The sequence below is a fragment of the Pagrus major genome, chromosome 5 (genome assembly GCF_040436345.1).
Source record: "Pagrus major chromosome 5, Pma_NU_1.0".
Lineage (NCBI taxonomy): Eukaryota > Metazoa > Chordata > Actinopteri > Spariformes > Sparidae > Pagrus > Pagrus major.
Genome location: NC_133219.1, coordinates 24,170,889 through 24,185,275, shown reverse-complemented (window position 1 = coordinate 24,185,275; position 14,387 = coordinate 24,170,889). Strand labels below are relative to the sequence as shown.

Here is a 14,387-nt window from a genome sequence, read left to right as displayed (position 1 = left end):
ACAATGGCTCCCAAGTTGACATTTTCTCTTTTTTACTTTTTCTCCCTCTGTCTCCAACGCAAACAGACACGGTCTGGTTTTGGCTTCAATATGAATAACTTTCCTGTCACACCAACAGCCTACACTCTCTGAGGCAGTACTGAGTTGAGGTGACAGCCACTATCTCTCTGTGGATTACTGTCTCCTGAGAAATTCCCCTGAATGACAACAGAGAAGGGGAGAAGAGTAAAATGTCAAAGGCAGGCTTTAGTGATCTGATTGGTGGTCAAATACAAGTGCGATTGTGCCCAAAATGTGTTGCTGCACAAATTGGACTCTTACTGACTACTAACTCCACTTGAATCTTTTGTTTTTCAGTGATTCAAATAGAATAAATTGGATTAAACAATAACGTTAATTCAATCAAAATACTAGAAATCATCTTGCATGAGATCACACCAACCGCAAGATCCATCAACATGTTCACATTCCAACGCACCGACTACTCAATAGGCATTCCTACATTATTGCTTGAGTACTCATGGGTCGGACCAAACTCATCTTCGACATGGCCTTCTTTTGGATCTCAGCTTAACACCTGTAAGGTTTCATGACTGCGTCTACCACAGTCCTGACGCTACACAATGACTAAATCTGTCCACATACTGCAGAAAGAAAGAAATCTATACACCTGACAAAATACTCAAAACTACTTTTAGTAGTTTCTGTTGCAATAGGTGTCTCCAGACCACATTTTTCCGTGATGACACAAACGGACTCACAAGGTGAAAACATTACCAGCTAATGCTGTCACAGCTGGAATGCAGGGGAAACTCAAAACAAACAGGTGTACAACTTATTCATGGTTTCACTTCCCGTTTTGGAATAAAATAGATGTCCTCTGTCCCTTCTCAGGCTTATTCATAGCCTTTTATTCCTGTCGTCGGCATTTTCACCAGTACGACGTCAATACAGTTGATTTATTCTGTTAATCTCAAACCAGATCGAATGATAACCTTCTACTGTCATAACCCCTTGTTGCAGTTGTTATTTGTCAAATCCAGCCATACTGTAGAGCGGGATTTGACCATTGTCTCAATCGTTTAAAGAAATGATTATTACAGAAAACATGTTTATGAGCTTGAATGAACTCGAAGGCTTGAGTGAAAGAGGAGGAAAATTAGGGAGGGAAGGAGGGAGGGAAATCTGTGCCAGCAGTAACTATTATTATTACCCCATCCTGTGAATACCTGACCTTAGGTTACCCAACAAAACACCAGGGATTCTCACCCTTCACTAGCAGGAATAGCATCAACTCTCTATCCCACAATGGTGACTTGTAATTAAAGTGCTAGCATCCCAGTGGTTCTACACAGATAATCCCCTTGCGTGCTGCTTAAGTTTAACACTCCCCATTGAACATGTATGTGATTATACAGATTCATAACATCATTTCTTAACAGTGCTTTTCCTTTGCTTAGGTTGCCTCTGTTCCAGGCCAGCGCTTTTGCCTTTCTTGCACCAGCCAGAGCCATCCTGTCACTGGACAAATGGAAATGTAACAATACAGGTAACATCCCTAAATTCAGTACAGAAACTGATATAACATTGTGGAAAAAAACTGTTCTTGTAGCTTCACTTACTTTTTAACTCCAAACACTGTCAGTGTCACAGCAAATACGGCAGAGAATTAAACGTGTCCCCAAATGGGATCAGCTGATTTATTTCTGTATGCCCCAAATGAATAACTAGAGCTATAATTCACATAGTGATCTAATTAACCTCTTGTATTTTTCCATGACCAGAAGTTCCAGTATTTAACAGCACAGAGCTCCTCCACACAGAGCACATCTGGCACCCCAGGATACGAGAGGTGAGACAAAGATAAATAAAAGACTTAAACAGACTTAAAAGAAAGCTTGAAAAGCAAATCTGGGTAGACCTGTTAGAAAGTTCAAACAGTATTTTTTAAAAACATGTCCTTGCATACAGTATGATGTTAGGCAACTTGACTTGAATAACTTCTTACCTAATATTTTACACAACTACAGTTGAATAAGGATTTTTTTTTTTTTTAGCTTGCAAATAGGAACATCTCGGTCTGTGGCTGCGGGGCTTGGTCTTCAGTGACAGCAGTTGTTAATTTGTATTAACCTTTTCCCATTTACGTAAGCCAGTTGAGCAATTGTTTTTTTATGTGACGCGTGAACAAGACTAAACTCAATCAAACGGAATCAAATTGTTTAATCGATGGGCGTAGGGCAGCAGGAACGTGCATGTGATAACAGGTGACAGAAGAGAACATGAAGACAGATAAAGACGAGACAAACAGAATTATCACTCAGAAGTAACAAATGGAAACCGGAACACTGGTATTTGTGTAACCTCATCTCCAACCATGATGCAAATAAAATGTTCCTTAGTTTTCATTTTTAATTTATGAATTCAATTTTGTGGTGATAGGTGCTGATTAATTACTGCACAGCAAACTTTAGATATAATTTATCAGTGCTGAGCTGAATCTGACATTTCTTCTCATGATCAGTGTAGATACTAACAATCACCTCGTTCATAAACTGCGTAAACTATGCTGTGAGATTAAGTGTCAGTGCTCATTTTGCCTGAAGGTTAATTAACCTCACATTATATTTCATAAAAAAATATTAATTTCGAGGCGGTGCTTCCTTTACAAAATGCTGCAGGAAATGAAATGGAAGTGTTCATTTAGACTTCAGTGTTTAATTAAAATCATATGGTATCCCTCTGAGCCTGCACCTGTGCTTCAAGGGCTTGAGTTGTTGATTCTAAGAGGACATAATTTAAAACTGCGGTAGTGTTTGATTTGATAGTAATGCTTCATTTTATTTTATTTTTTTTATAATTTCTTCTCATCATGTCATTAAACCCTTTTTGTTCCCGTCTTTATAATACGTTTGTTCTGTCAGATCCAAGGGGCTATCATTGTGTCGTCCCTGGTCGAGGTGTGTATTGGAGCACTGGGTCTGCCCGGGATCCTGCTGAAGTACATTGGACCTCTGACCATCACCCCCACCATTACCCTGATCGGCCTGTCTGGTTTCCAGGCTGCAGGAGAGAGGGCTGGGAAACACTGGGGCATTGCTATGCTGTAAGTATAGACTCTCATGCAAAGAAAGGCATATTCATGTGTCAACAAAAACCTCTTTAAAGTAACCTAAAATTCACTTCTCTTTTGTCACTTTGTACGTTCAGTATGTTCTGATGATCATGATTCAGACTGATCTCTGTAGTGGAAACCGGTATTTCTCACAGCCACGTGTCTCATACACAAAAAGCTTAAACTGTGAAGATACCAAAGATCAACTCATTGGGGTGGATCCACTTCAAAGCTGTGATATTCATGCAGCGTGACATCAGTTCCTGCTGTGTCACGGCTGTTTACACTGCAGCTGGAGGGCCTCTTCTCTCGCTCCACAGGGACAGAGGATATGTGCCTGTAATTGCCACTGATTTCCTTCTCCTGAGCCAGTTAAGATAATTGATTGGCTCTAACATCTCTGGGGTCCAAGTCAGACGTAGATGTGAGAAAATGGAACATGTTCATACAGAATTAGGTCTGTCACAGGAGAATGTACAGTGTAAAGAAATAACAAGAATTAATATGCTCATTTCTGTCTGCAGAACTATCTTCTTGGTGCTGCTCTTCTCTCAATATGCCAGAAACGTTCACTTCCCTCTGCCAGTCTACAAAGCCAAGAAAGGCTGGACTCTCTATAGGCTACAGGTCTTCAAAATGTTTCCTGTAAGTTCACAACTTCTCATAAAGGTTCATGCATACCTCTGCTTTTAGCCTTTTGTCTGGGCTCCACTTTTGATTTCTTTTTTCTCAGTAAATATTCTCCACTCTTTTAATGAATTGACCTTTTGTTTCTTTACAACTGCACCCCTGCCTCTGTGCTCCCATCTGATTCACAAATTATTCAACAGAGCTAATCTCATTCTCCCTGGAAGCTTAAGAGGTTTTCCCTTCGTGTGCTGCTGTGCAGCGTGTAAATCAGTCTTTTCCTGCCCTCTGCTGGTGATATATGAAATAATAAAAGCTTAAGTTCACATCACAATTACAAGTACTCAGTCTGATATTTACATATCTCCTCTTAAGGCTTCCCATTGCTCTTTTGCCTTTTAATAGGTCACTTTTAACAGTAAAATTGTTAAAGTGGACTTGATTTCGCCAACATGCCAGAGACTTGGAAGCTGACAACATGGGGCAACATTTATATGCTTATTTTCACTAAGAGTTAAAGTTTGTTACTTAAAAATTTAAATAATTAGTTTTAAGTCACAGTGAAAAAAAAGTTTTTGCCAACTGGGACCCAAAGTACCCACACCCTTACTATGATATATTAAGATAAGATAGTACAAGATAAACAACATTTCACTTTGTCTTTATTGTGAAAGTCTGACAAGTGTTTTCTTTTCTCTTGCATGTAGATCATCATGGCCATCCTGGTGTCATGGCTGCTTTGTTTAATTTTCACTGTCACTGATGTTTTCCCACCGGAAGTAGACAAGTACGGCTTCTACGCCCGCACAGACGCACGTCAAGGGATCCTCGCAGCCGCACCATGGTTTAAAGTCCCATATCCCTGTAAGTGTGTTTAGGAGGAGGAGGGGGAAGGAGCTGTTGTAAAGGATTGCTGATGTCTATGCCTTCTATTCAGTCTGCCATTTGTGTGGAAAGATTTTAATTTTACTGATCAGGCGGGTAACCACATAATGTCAGAAATAGAAAGTTATGAGCAGTATTTAATTTGGAGTAAAACTGTAGATTGTTTTGCTGCTATTCAGTTGCAGTGTATCTAATATATGAGTATTTTTACACTTCTGTTTTGCTCCTTTTACTTAAATTAAAGTTGTAAATGCTTCTTCCACCATCGCTGAACAGCTCAAATGATTGCAGCCATGATACATCAGTAATGTAATTATGATATAGTCGCAGTCAAAAGTTTACATACACAAAGAACCTTTATATCATGGCAGTCTTCAGTTCCAGTGATTTCTACAGCTCTCATTTTTCTGTGATGGAATGAGTGGAACACAAACTACTTTGTCACAAAAAACATTCATGAAGTTTGCTTCAAATCCGAATTTAAGTCCATGCCAGGAACTGAATACCGCCATGATATACATTTTCTTTAAAAGTGTATGTAAACTTTTGACCATGACTATATGTCCAGTACAGACAGGAACCAATAAATATAATTTAATTTGGAATGAATCTGATTATGTTACATACAGCATAATCTATAAATAGTTAAGGGAGATAGCCCTGCCAGAGGTGATGAGTCAGAAAGTTTCTTTTTCAAGATATTTTCTGCGTTTTTACCTCGACAGTCCAGTGGGGCGTTCCGACTGTTACAGCCGCCGGTGTGATCGGAATGATGAGTGCTGTGGTGGCCAGCATCATCGAATCAATTGGTGATTACTACGCCTGTGCACGTCTCTCTTATGCTCCTCCACCTCCCATCCATGCAATCAATAGGTAACTCTTCAGTTTATTGTATTTCTATTTTTCCTCATTAACTAATATTTCAATTTGTTTGTGACTAGTGCACTGGCAATTTATAGTCCGGAAGATACCCTAATTAGGTTGTTTTTCCGCTGTCTCTGTAGGGGGATATTTGTGGAGGGTATTTCTTGTGTGCTGGACGGTCTTTTCGGAACAGGAAATGGCTCCACTTCCTCCAGTCCAAATATTGGCGTCCTGGGAATCACAAAGGTAACATTTGTTTACCATTACACCAAGCCTCTTGGTTTCTTCCGTCTCTGTATATTCCCATTTAGTTACTGTGTTTATTTTACCATGATGGTTTCTCTTTCACTACAGCTAGCTGCACAGAGGAATGACCCACTACCCTTTTGCTCAGCCTGATCTCTGATTTGTCTTTCAGGTGGGCAGCAGACGTGTGATTCAGTATGGAGCTGCCATGATGCTGCTGCTGGGACTTGTGGGTAAATTCAGTGCCCTGTTTGCCTCTCTACCCGACCCTGTCCTGGGAGCTCTGTTATGCACCCTGTTTGGTATGATCACAGCAGTGGGACTGTCCAACTTGCAGTTTGTCGACCTCAACTCCTCCAGGAATCTCTTCGTTCTGGGTTTCTCCATCTTCTTCGGTCTGATGCTGCCAAGCTACCTCAAACAGAACCCGCTAGTCACAGGTGAGTGGAGGGGAGAGATCCCTGCAAACTAGAGCTGGGGAATAATGGCTGCAATCAACATTAAGATTATGATACTTGTGTTTCCTCTAGCAGCTGCAACTTCCTGCCGGACAGTATTTACATTTGTCCTTTTTACGACTGACTTTGCTCATCTGCACCTCCAGCTGCAATTCTGTCAACTTTTTGAAAAATTGTCTCTGTTGAAGTTGGAGTGAATACTCATGGTTATAAACATTGCTTAAAACTAGGTGGAACAGCTCAAGACTTGACTTTCTAAGTTATGAATAAACACTCTCAAAGCATGCAAGTACACACTGACTAGTTGCTTTGGGTTATTAGTTGTTGACAACCTCTCTGAGGGAATTGATATACTGATTGTACTAATATGACTGAAATTAGGTCAAGTACAGATTGATATATTTAGTTTTGGTAAGTCCTAGCGCCAATACAAACTTACTATGACATATTTTAGTTGGATACTAAGTCCTTGTTTCTTTATCTTTCTCAGGTATCATTGAAATTGACCAGGTGTTGAACGTTCTCCTCACCACTGCCATGTTTGTCGGAGGCTCTGTCGCCTTCATTTTGGACAATACTATCCCGGGTAAGGTGTTTAATTTCTTTCACACTAGCTCTAACACTTGCATACTAAAAATGTATTTTGCTATAAATTTTATGGCTGTATGATAATGCCAATAAAGTGATGTAGTTTAGAGTACACAACACATTTTTAAGGAGGAAAATCATAATAACGTGAGTGTGACTGCCAAGCAGGTCATATAGGCAGAACATGCTTGGGCAGTTATTTATTGCCCAGGATCATCTCAAGACTCCTGTGGGAGAGCTGCAAGACTTGGCTGGGAGAAGGATGTCTGAGCTTAACCTGCTGGACCCAGATAAGCCAACAAAGTATCAAAAGATAAATGATACTTTAGGATGGAGTTTCCTTTTTGCATCTATGACTTTTCTTTATCTTCAAACAGATTATAAGATTGTAGTAACAAATGAAAGCTCATCAGTACATGCTGTGTATCAGGTTCCTATTTGTTCGGCATTTTAAGTTATTTGCGATTAATCCCTCTGCCGTTTCTCCTCAGGCTCCCCTGAAGAACGAGGCATCAAGAAGCTGAAACGTGGCACTGGTCTCAGTGCAGCAGAACTGGAAGGGATGAGATCTTATGATCTGCCATTTGGAATGGACATCATCCGCAGATACCCCATCTTCAAGTACATCCCCATTAGCCCCACCTTCACAGGCTACCAGTGGGGGAGGCTACGGGAAACCTGCCGGAACAGGATGGGACCTGGGGATGTGGTGAAGGGAGGAGGAATGGGAGGGGAGGGAGGAGTGGCAGCGGGGGAGAGTCGGGTATAGCCAATGGGCTGGTGCTAAAAAATCATAAATGTTGCTGAATTTGGGGAGCAAGGGATGGTACCCTAAGATGAAAGGATGGGAGAGTGGAGGACCGAGGCAGTGCAGGATTCGGGATTGTGTGGAAGAAAATGTGATGCACCAACCGCCCCGTCTGTATGTGTTTTCTTTAGCTCGTGTCAGTCTTTTCCCACTTCCCACTATGCTATTTTAAGCATGCTATAGCAAGTCACAGCATGCTATAAAAGATGTCACCATGCAGAGGGTAGTTGGTGTGTGTGCATGTGTGTATAGTACGCAGCAAGAGATGACAGGTTTGTGCATTAATTTAGCTGCACTTTAATCCAGATGGAGACAGATGGACGCCAAACAATGATTTACTGCTAACTTTTACTGCCCCTGTCATTTTATGAAACATCCTACTAAAAGCACAGTGGATTTTATTATGTCAATTGAGGATTATGCAAAATTTCTGCTTTTAATCATTCACTTCTATCATTATGCAACCACATTAGAGATGCACATTACACGCACATGCTCACACACCAACAGCCTTACCTAAACTTAGCTTGAGCGCTACAATGCATGTCAGGGTCATGCAGATTGATGGAAGTGGTTTGTCAGGTGCCCTCAGCCATGCAAAGTGATTGTGAAATTTATTTTTGCACTATCTGCCTCCTGAGTTCATAACCGGAGTGTCACTCCACAGCTCGCGTCCCCATTTTCTTCAGTAAAACAGCACATCTCATCCACTTATGTCATGCTTAACAACCTCACCTTTTTTTTAAATGTGCTAATATTCATAAGATCTCCACTATAAAATACCGGTTTACGTCTCTTTACTGTCAGTGTTATGCAGTAGTTACTAACAAGACCAAAACTCTATTTGTCCTGAACACACCATTTGACTCATTTGGCTGTCAAAGGTGTGTTTTCATTTTTGCAAGGTATTTATTTCCATTTGATAACCTCTAACCTCCTAACACATGAAGGCATTTACACAATGAAACAAGCTTTTAATGATTCCTCTGCTGCCGTGATAACTGCAGTGCATTTGTAAAAGCTGCATTAATGGCACACAGTAATAAAGTGGCCTTTTTAGAAAGACTTGGAAACCTTGTTTACATAAATACAAAGCTTAAAACAAGATGAATGAGAACAGGAAAATTAACTGAGGTCTCTGATCTTTTGTGTGGCTATTGTCTCAAAAAGGCTGCACCATAAACTAAAACACCCCTGCCACCATCCAAACCTACTTGGTCAGCCCTTGCATAATTATACTAAGAAAAAAAGATGTTGGTTTTGTTTAATTATGGAGTATGTAAGTGTATAAAGAGGGCTTTTGGAGAGTTTAAATGCCATCCTTTTGTTCTCTGGATGGACCCACAGATGGTGCAGTGTGTGTTTTTTACAACAGCCAATTATAATGGTCACTGATGTCAATAACATCCTCACCTATGTAATGGTGTTGATGACTTTCCCTTACATTCCTCCTCCTCCTCCCATCCTCAGTCATTCATACGCCTCCCACTCTCACCCTGCTTTAGTTAGTTCACTGCTATATATATTTTTTTGTTTTCTGTTCATGTCTGTTGTAGTTAAGGTAGTTCAACAGAATTTTTTTTTTAAATACCACAGAAGAATTTACAACATTATAATCTTTGTAAATGTAGAAATTAAAAGCAGCACAATGATAAAATAACAGTTAAAAAAATCTACTAAATACTTCGCCCACCTGAGATTTTTACCAAACCAAAATGTTAAAAGCTCTTTATCATTATTTCCTCTTTTGTTCTGTTACCGTAACCAAATTTTTTTCTTTAAGCATTGGCACATGTCACTATCATGAAAAGAAATCAAAATTGGTTTGAAATTTCATCCCAAATTTTCTCTCCTTTTTATCTTTTTTAGTTCAAGTTATTTATTTATTTATGAGAAGAGAGTTGATGTTTAATGATAACTTAAAGCAGGTTTATGTGTCTGTTGCACAATATTAAAAGTATATTTATTAGTTTACTTGTTCACGCCCACTAAAGATTGTTGTGATGATGAACGACCTCTGCTCTCAGCCCCAGCTACAGTCGGTGCTTTTAGAAACTCACCTGGGGACAGCAGCTTTTTGAAAGATGTTTTCTAATGTGAGCTGTTTCTATTTCATTCCATTTATATCATGTTTTTAAAAAGAGAAGGAAAAACACTTTTCGTTGAACTGGATAATTGAGTCAGATTTCAGAGTGAGGGCCTTTTTACTACAAGTACTGTTTGCACATGTAATGGTGCCAAGAACATCGGGGTCAGAGTGAGTAATCTTCACTGACATGAAACCCTAAGAGTTAGAGCACTTATCCAGATTTATAGACAAGTATGAACATGTTGGTTTGATGACCTGAAGATAAGTGGCTTTGTGACAGAATATTTTTGGACCCGAGTCTATGATACCCTGGTTAGCTATAGCCCCATTTATGACCTCAGCACTCTGTATGTTACACTTGTGACTTGGTCACTTACTGTTCCCAACACAAACATTTGTAGAAAAAAATCTAAAATAGTTTTGGGTTGGTTTTGTTTCACTGACAAGAACTGGTCGGTCACATCACAAGACCTTAGCGATATGACCGACTCACTGAAGTGAGTGCTGAAGTCACAAAAGAGGCTAGGCTAGCTTGAGACAACTGATGTGTGCAGAAACTGTAATTCTAAAACCTCATCTACCTTTTGGCTGTGCTCAGGACCGACATCTGGATAGCCACAGATGTGGCAGTGTTATGGGATGGTTGGTAAAATTTGCAGTGTGGTGTTTCTTTGTCATTTAATGTTCATGCAACCAGCATTTACTTCTCCCATCACACCCTCCCCTAACTCTCCACAAACTCTCTCTTTAACCCCCCTCCACCCCCAGTCCTGCAGTGAAAATATATTGGTGTCCTCTCATGTATAGTGTACCTGGTTTTCTCCGTGGGAATTCTTACTGTTAATGTTTGTGGATGCAGGAGAAGACACTAGCTGGCCACCTTTATTAAGAGCCTGGGTCATTGGCAGCTGAATGAACCTGCCTTATTACCTAAAGACATCCAATGTTCATTTTGCTGCTGTGTCTAAATGCAGCTTACTCTTGTTTTTATTGTACTTTCTCTCATACACATGCATATGTGTTTCTCACAAAGCTGTTACAGAATAAGTTGAGTTACATTGTAAACTCCCTGGATCTCACAACTCACATCTCACATCGTAAACTCTCTACCTTGATGGTTGTCTGGTTTGAATTACATACAAGTCAGTTTAAGCAACAGATGGCTCTTAAGAAGGTGGCCATAAGATGTGTAACACAAAGACATCAATCCCTTTCAGTTATTTTGAAGGGGCTGCTACCTGAAGAATTTACTTTTGTGTATTAAGTGTTTTATCTTTTTCAAGGTTTTTGTTTTTTATACATTCTTTTCATGTTTTTGCAAGCAAATATTTGTAAGAAACAAATCATAACTTTTAATCTTAAATCATGCTGGAAAGCGCACCATTTTGTTGTACTTTTTATTTGAAAAGTAAATACATTTTGATCCTATTTTGAATCTGTGGTTGGGTGAAATCTTTTTGTTTGTTTGTTAGGACCTTTTGCATATTGTATTTTTTTACTCTAACATTGCTTTCTGTCCATGTTAACACATTACCAGTATAAATGAAAGAACGAGCTGAGAAACTTTAAATAGATGTTAAAACAAAAAAAAAAATGTATATTTAATGGAGTAAAATTTGCTAAACGTCCTGGAAGAGAAATTGTGTAAACTAATTGTAGCACCAAAATGTTTTATTCTCTGTTCCTAAAACTATTTAATAAGACGTTACAGAATCAATTCAGTCTTTTGTCTTTATTGGTCATAACTGTGGTTGTGACAATAAAAATGTAATATGTAGTCAGATTCCCTGACCGTTGATTTAACTATGACACAAAAATAATTGGTTGCCCAAATATTGATGTGACCTACAGAATGATCTAAACACTGCTCACCATCAGGTTTTCATAGCTTTCATAGAAAAAACTGCACCTTTTTCCTGCAGTTACATGGTCCTATTTGATCACAGCCATGAAAATACAGGAGGCCTATGTAACTATGGTAGAAGTATTTTCACGACCAATAGATCTTACATTTCTAATCAGGTCACAGAACACATTGTAACACTTTTAAAGGACTTGAGGCAGGCATGTTGTCTGGAAAACCCTCTCCACTATCTGTTGAGGCTGCAGGTGGGCAGATGTAACCAAACCAGTATTTTTAGATAAATTCTGGGTATGTATAGGTTTTTCAACATTGACATCAAAGCCAAGGAGGTACACTAATATAGCAGAACTATTGTAACCTAAAGTTACAATAAGAGAACAAACCAGGTGATGTGGCAATTTCCCCAACGCCCCAGGTTCCCTTTTCTGGTTTGTGGTAATATATAATTAATATTTTTGTTCGGGAATATGCACTACCAAATAGGGTTAGTGTGAAATGTTTTACTTCAGCTGATCTTTGACACAATGCACAGAGAGTAATTGGGGAAATTAGGGGCCCTGTGGCTCATTTTTGCCAGCCTGCACTACTTCGACGAACTACACAGTAAATCACTGTTTTCATCAACTGTTTTTAGTGAATACTTGAACTGCCTTTGGGCAAATGCTGCAAGGTTTCTGCTAAATAATGATATTTTGCTGTTAAAATTGTAACATATTGGTGCTACACAAATGATGATTGAAGTTTTGTAGTCCACAAATCATTTCTGGAGCTTCACCTCAAAACAGTGTTGCAGCATTCTCCTAAACAACTGAAGTAGATGAGGATTTGTTTTAAAATGAAAAAAATCAAATGACAAGGCATAGAATAGCCCAATACAGCTTGTCCAGTCTGATCCAAGTCTCTGAAAGCCCTAAGGTCCCAAATTGATTTGAAAAGACGTCATTTACACCCCTGATGTGCGATGTATCACGCCAGATGTGGTGTGTGCTCACACTTTTAGCTTAGCAGCTACAGTGAAAATTTTGGCTTAAAAAGGGTGTAAATAATATCTTTTCAAATCGGTTTGGGATCTTGGAACTCAGAGACTTGGATTACACCAGACAAGCTGTGTGGAGCCATTTCCTTTTGGGTTGTTTATGTTTTAAAACAAACCTACTGAAGTTTTTTTAGGATAATGTGGCTCCAGAAATGATTTGTTGGCCACAAAACTTCAACAGACAGTCCATTGACATGGGGGTGAGTAGATAATGTCTGAATATTTCATTTTTGGTTGAAATTTACTTTAATTAATCCACCTGATTGAAATCTCAACAAGTAGGGAAAATGGAGCATCACAACTCCCAGGAGCCCCAACCATGTCCTCAAATTACTTGTTTATCCAACCAAATCATAAAATATTTACTTTACCATCATATATGAGCAGCTAATCCTCATATTTGAGAAGCTGGGATCGACACATATTTGGCAATTCATGCTTAAAAAAAATCACAGAAACAATGAATCGGTCACTAAATAGTTAGAGTAATTTTCTTTGGACCACTAAACTTGCAGCTTTATTAAGTTTGTCTGTATGTTTCAACTCTCGTTTGCCAGTCTTTTATTTGCAAACAACCCCTGTTACCTGATTACTGCAGCAAAACGTATGTTGCTTTTCACTTTTATCTCACTATTAGCATCCCATTATCATCAGAAAAAGAGAAAAAAAAATTACTGAATAGCAAGTTAACACTAACCTGCCAAAATAATGTTTTTTGTGATCAAATAAATTGATCATAATTATGGCCCAATAATTGGATTACTCAATAATTAGGCCTAAGATCACCTCATTTTGTTATGCGTTGACAGAGTTTGACAGAGGACGTTTAAAAGTCAGATGTAGGCCGCTTTTATTCTGATTTAAGACCTCAAACTAAATGTGGGTCCCCGGTGAATAGTGATGACCTGGGGCTTTACGGTGTGCGCATGTTCGCCTCTGCCATTGTTTTCGTGTTTTCATTCATCTCCGCACGCAGCGCGAACAAAGGGGCGTCGGGGTCGCCGTCTGATTGGCTCCCGGCCGGGGCCCCCCTGACGCTGCTGTGCCGCGAGCTCCGCCACAACAGATGGATCTCTCGCGCTCTCCTCCTCCCTCCACCACCGCCTCCTGGATGCGCGAGCCCCAGTGATTGTTCCGAAGGCAGGAGAGCGAGCGAGTTGACCGAGGAGTTTAAACCTTTTAGCGGAAAGTCGAGTCGCTGTTGACGGGAAGAAAAGGAGTAGGAGGAGGAGGAGAACCGGAGAGCCTGCGTCCCCGGGTTTGGTAAGCCGAAATAGGATCTCCAAAAGTGGGCAGGAATCAGACAGAGGCGTCCATGTAGCTAAGTAGGCTGATCATGATGATGTCTGTGGGTTGATGTGGCGATATGGACTGGGTGTAGTTGGATGATGCGTGATTGTTGGTACCAAAAAGAAGACTTAAAAATGTTTTGACAGCCTAAAAATTGAAACGGCAACATTTGTAGCGTTTAAAAGGCACAGGCGACACTCGTGCAGTCAAATAATCTCGGATATCAGGCATGTGTGTCGTCTTTAATTCACATGCAGTGATAATAGGTATGCTCCATGATGGTCCAGCCTGAATCCAGAGCAGAAATTCCCTGTATTACATTTGGTCTCTACCAGGGAGTGTGCATAGCTGTGTATTAGTAAAACAGATTACATAACAAGCAGTAGATAGTTAAGATTCCTCTCAGCACACATAAGGCTGGCTAGACGGAGGCAGTGCTTCAGGACAGAGACCCTGTGTCAAAAAAGTGGTATAGTTGTAGCATGTAATGCACACTTATTTAGTATGCTTAGCTAAA

General features: G+C 39.8%; 1 protein-coding gene across 3 annotated transcripts in view; it reads left to right on the top strand.

The window, feature by feature from the left end:
* The window catches only part of slc23a2 (solute carrier family 23 member 2), a 36,542-nt gene extending 25,145 nt beyond the window's left edge, over positions 1 to 11,397 (top strand). For all 3 annotated transcript variants that reach the window (XM_073466101.1, XM_073466104.1, XM_073466102.1), the window contains 10 exons: positions 1,461 to 1,549; positions 1,785 to 1,852; positions 2,925 to 3,106; positions 3,640 to 3,760; positions 4,450 to 4,606; positions 5,353 to 5,500; positions 5,632 to 5,737; positions 5,910 to 6,177; positions 6,686 to 6,781; positions 7,275 to 11,397. In XM_073466101.1, the coding sequence (XP_073322202.1) occupies positions 1,461 to 1,549; positions 1,785 to 1,852; positions 2,925 to 3,106; positions 3,640 to 3,760; positions 4,450 to 4,606; positions 5,353 to 5,500; positions 5,632 to 5,737; positions 5,910 to 6,177; positions 6,686 to 6,781; positions 7,275 to 7,552 (1,513 nt within the window). In that variant the 3' untranslated portion in view covers positions 7,553 to 11,397. The remainder of the gene's footprint in view (positions 1 to 1,460; positions 1,550 to 1,784; positions 1,853 to 2,924; positions 3,107 to 3,639; positions 3,761 to 4,449; positions 4,607 to 5,352; positions 5,501 to 5,631; positions 5,738 to 5,909; positions 6,178 to 6,685; positions 6,782 to 7,274) is intronic.
* Positions 11,398 to 14,387: the final 2,990 nt, after the last annotated feature.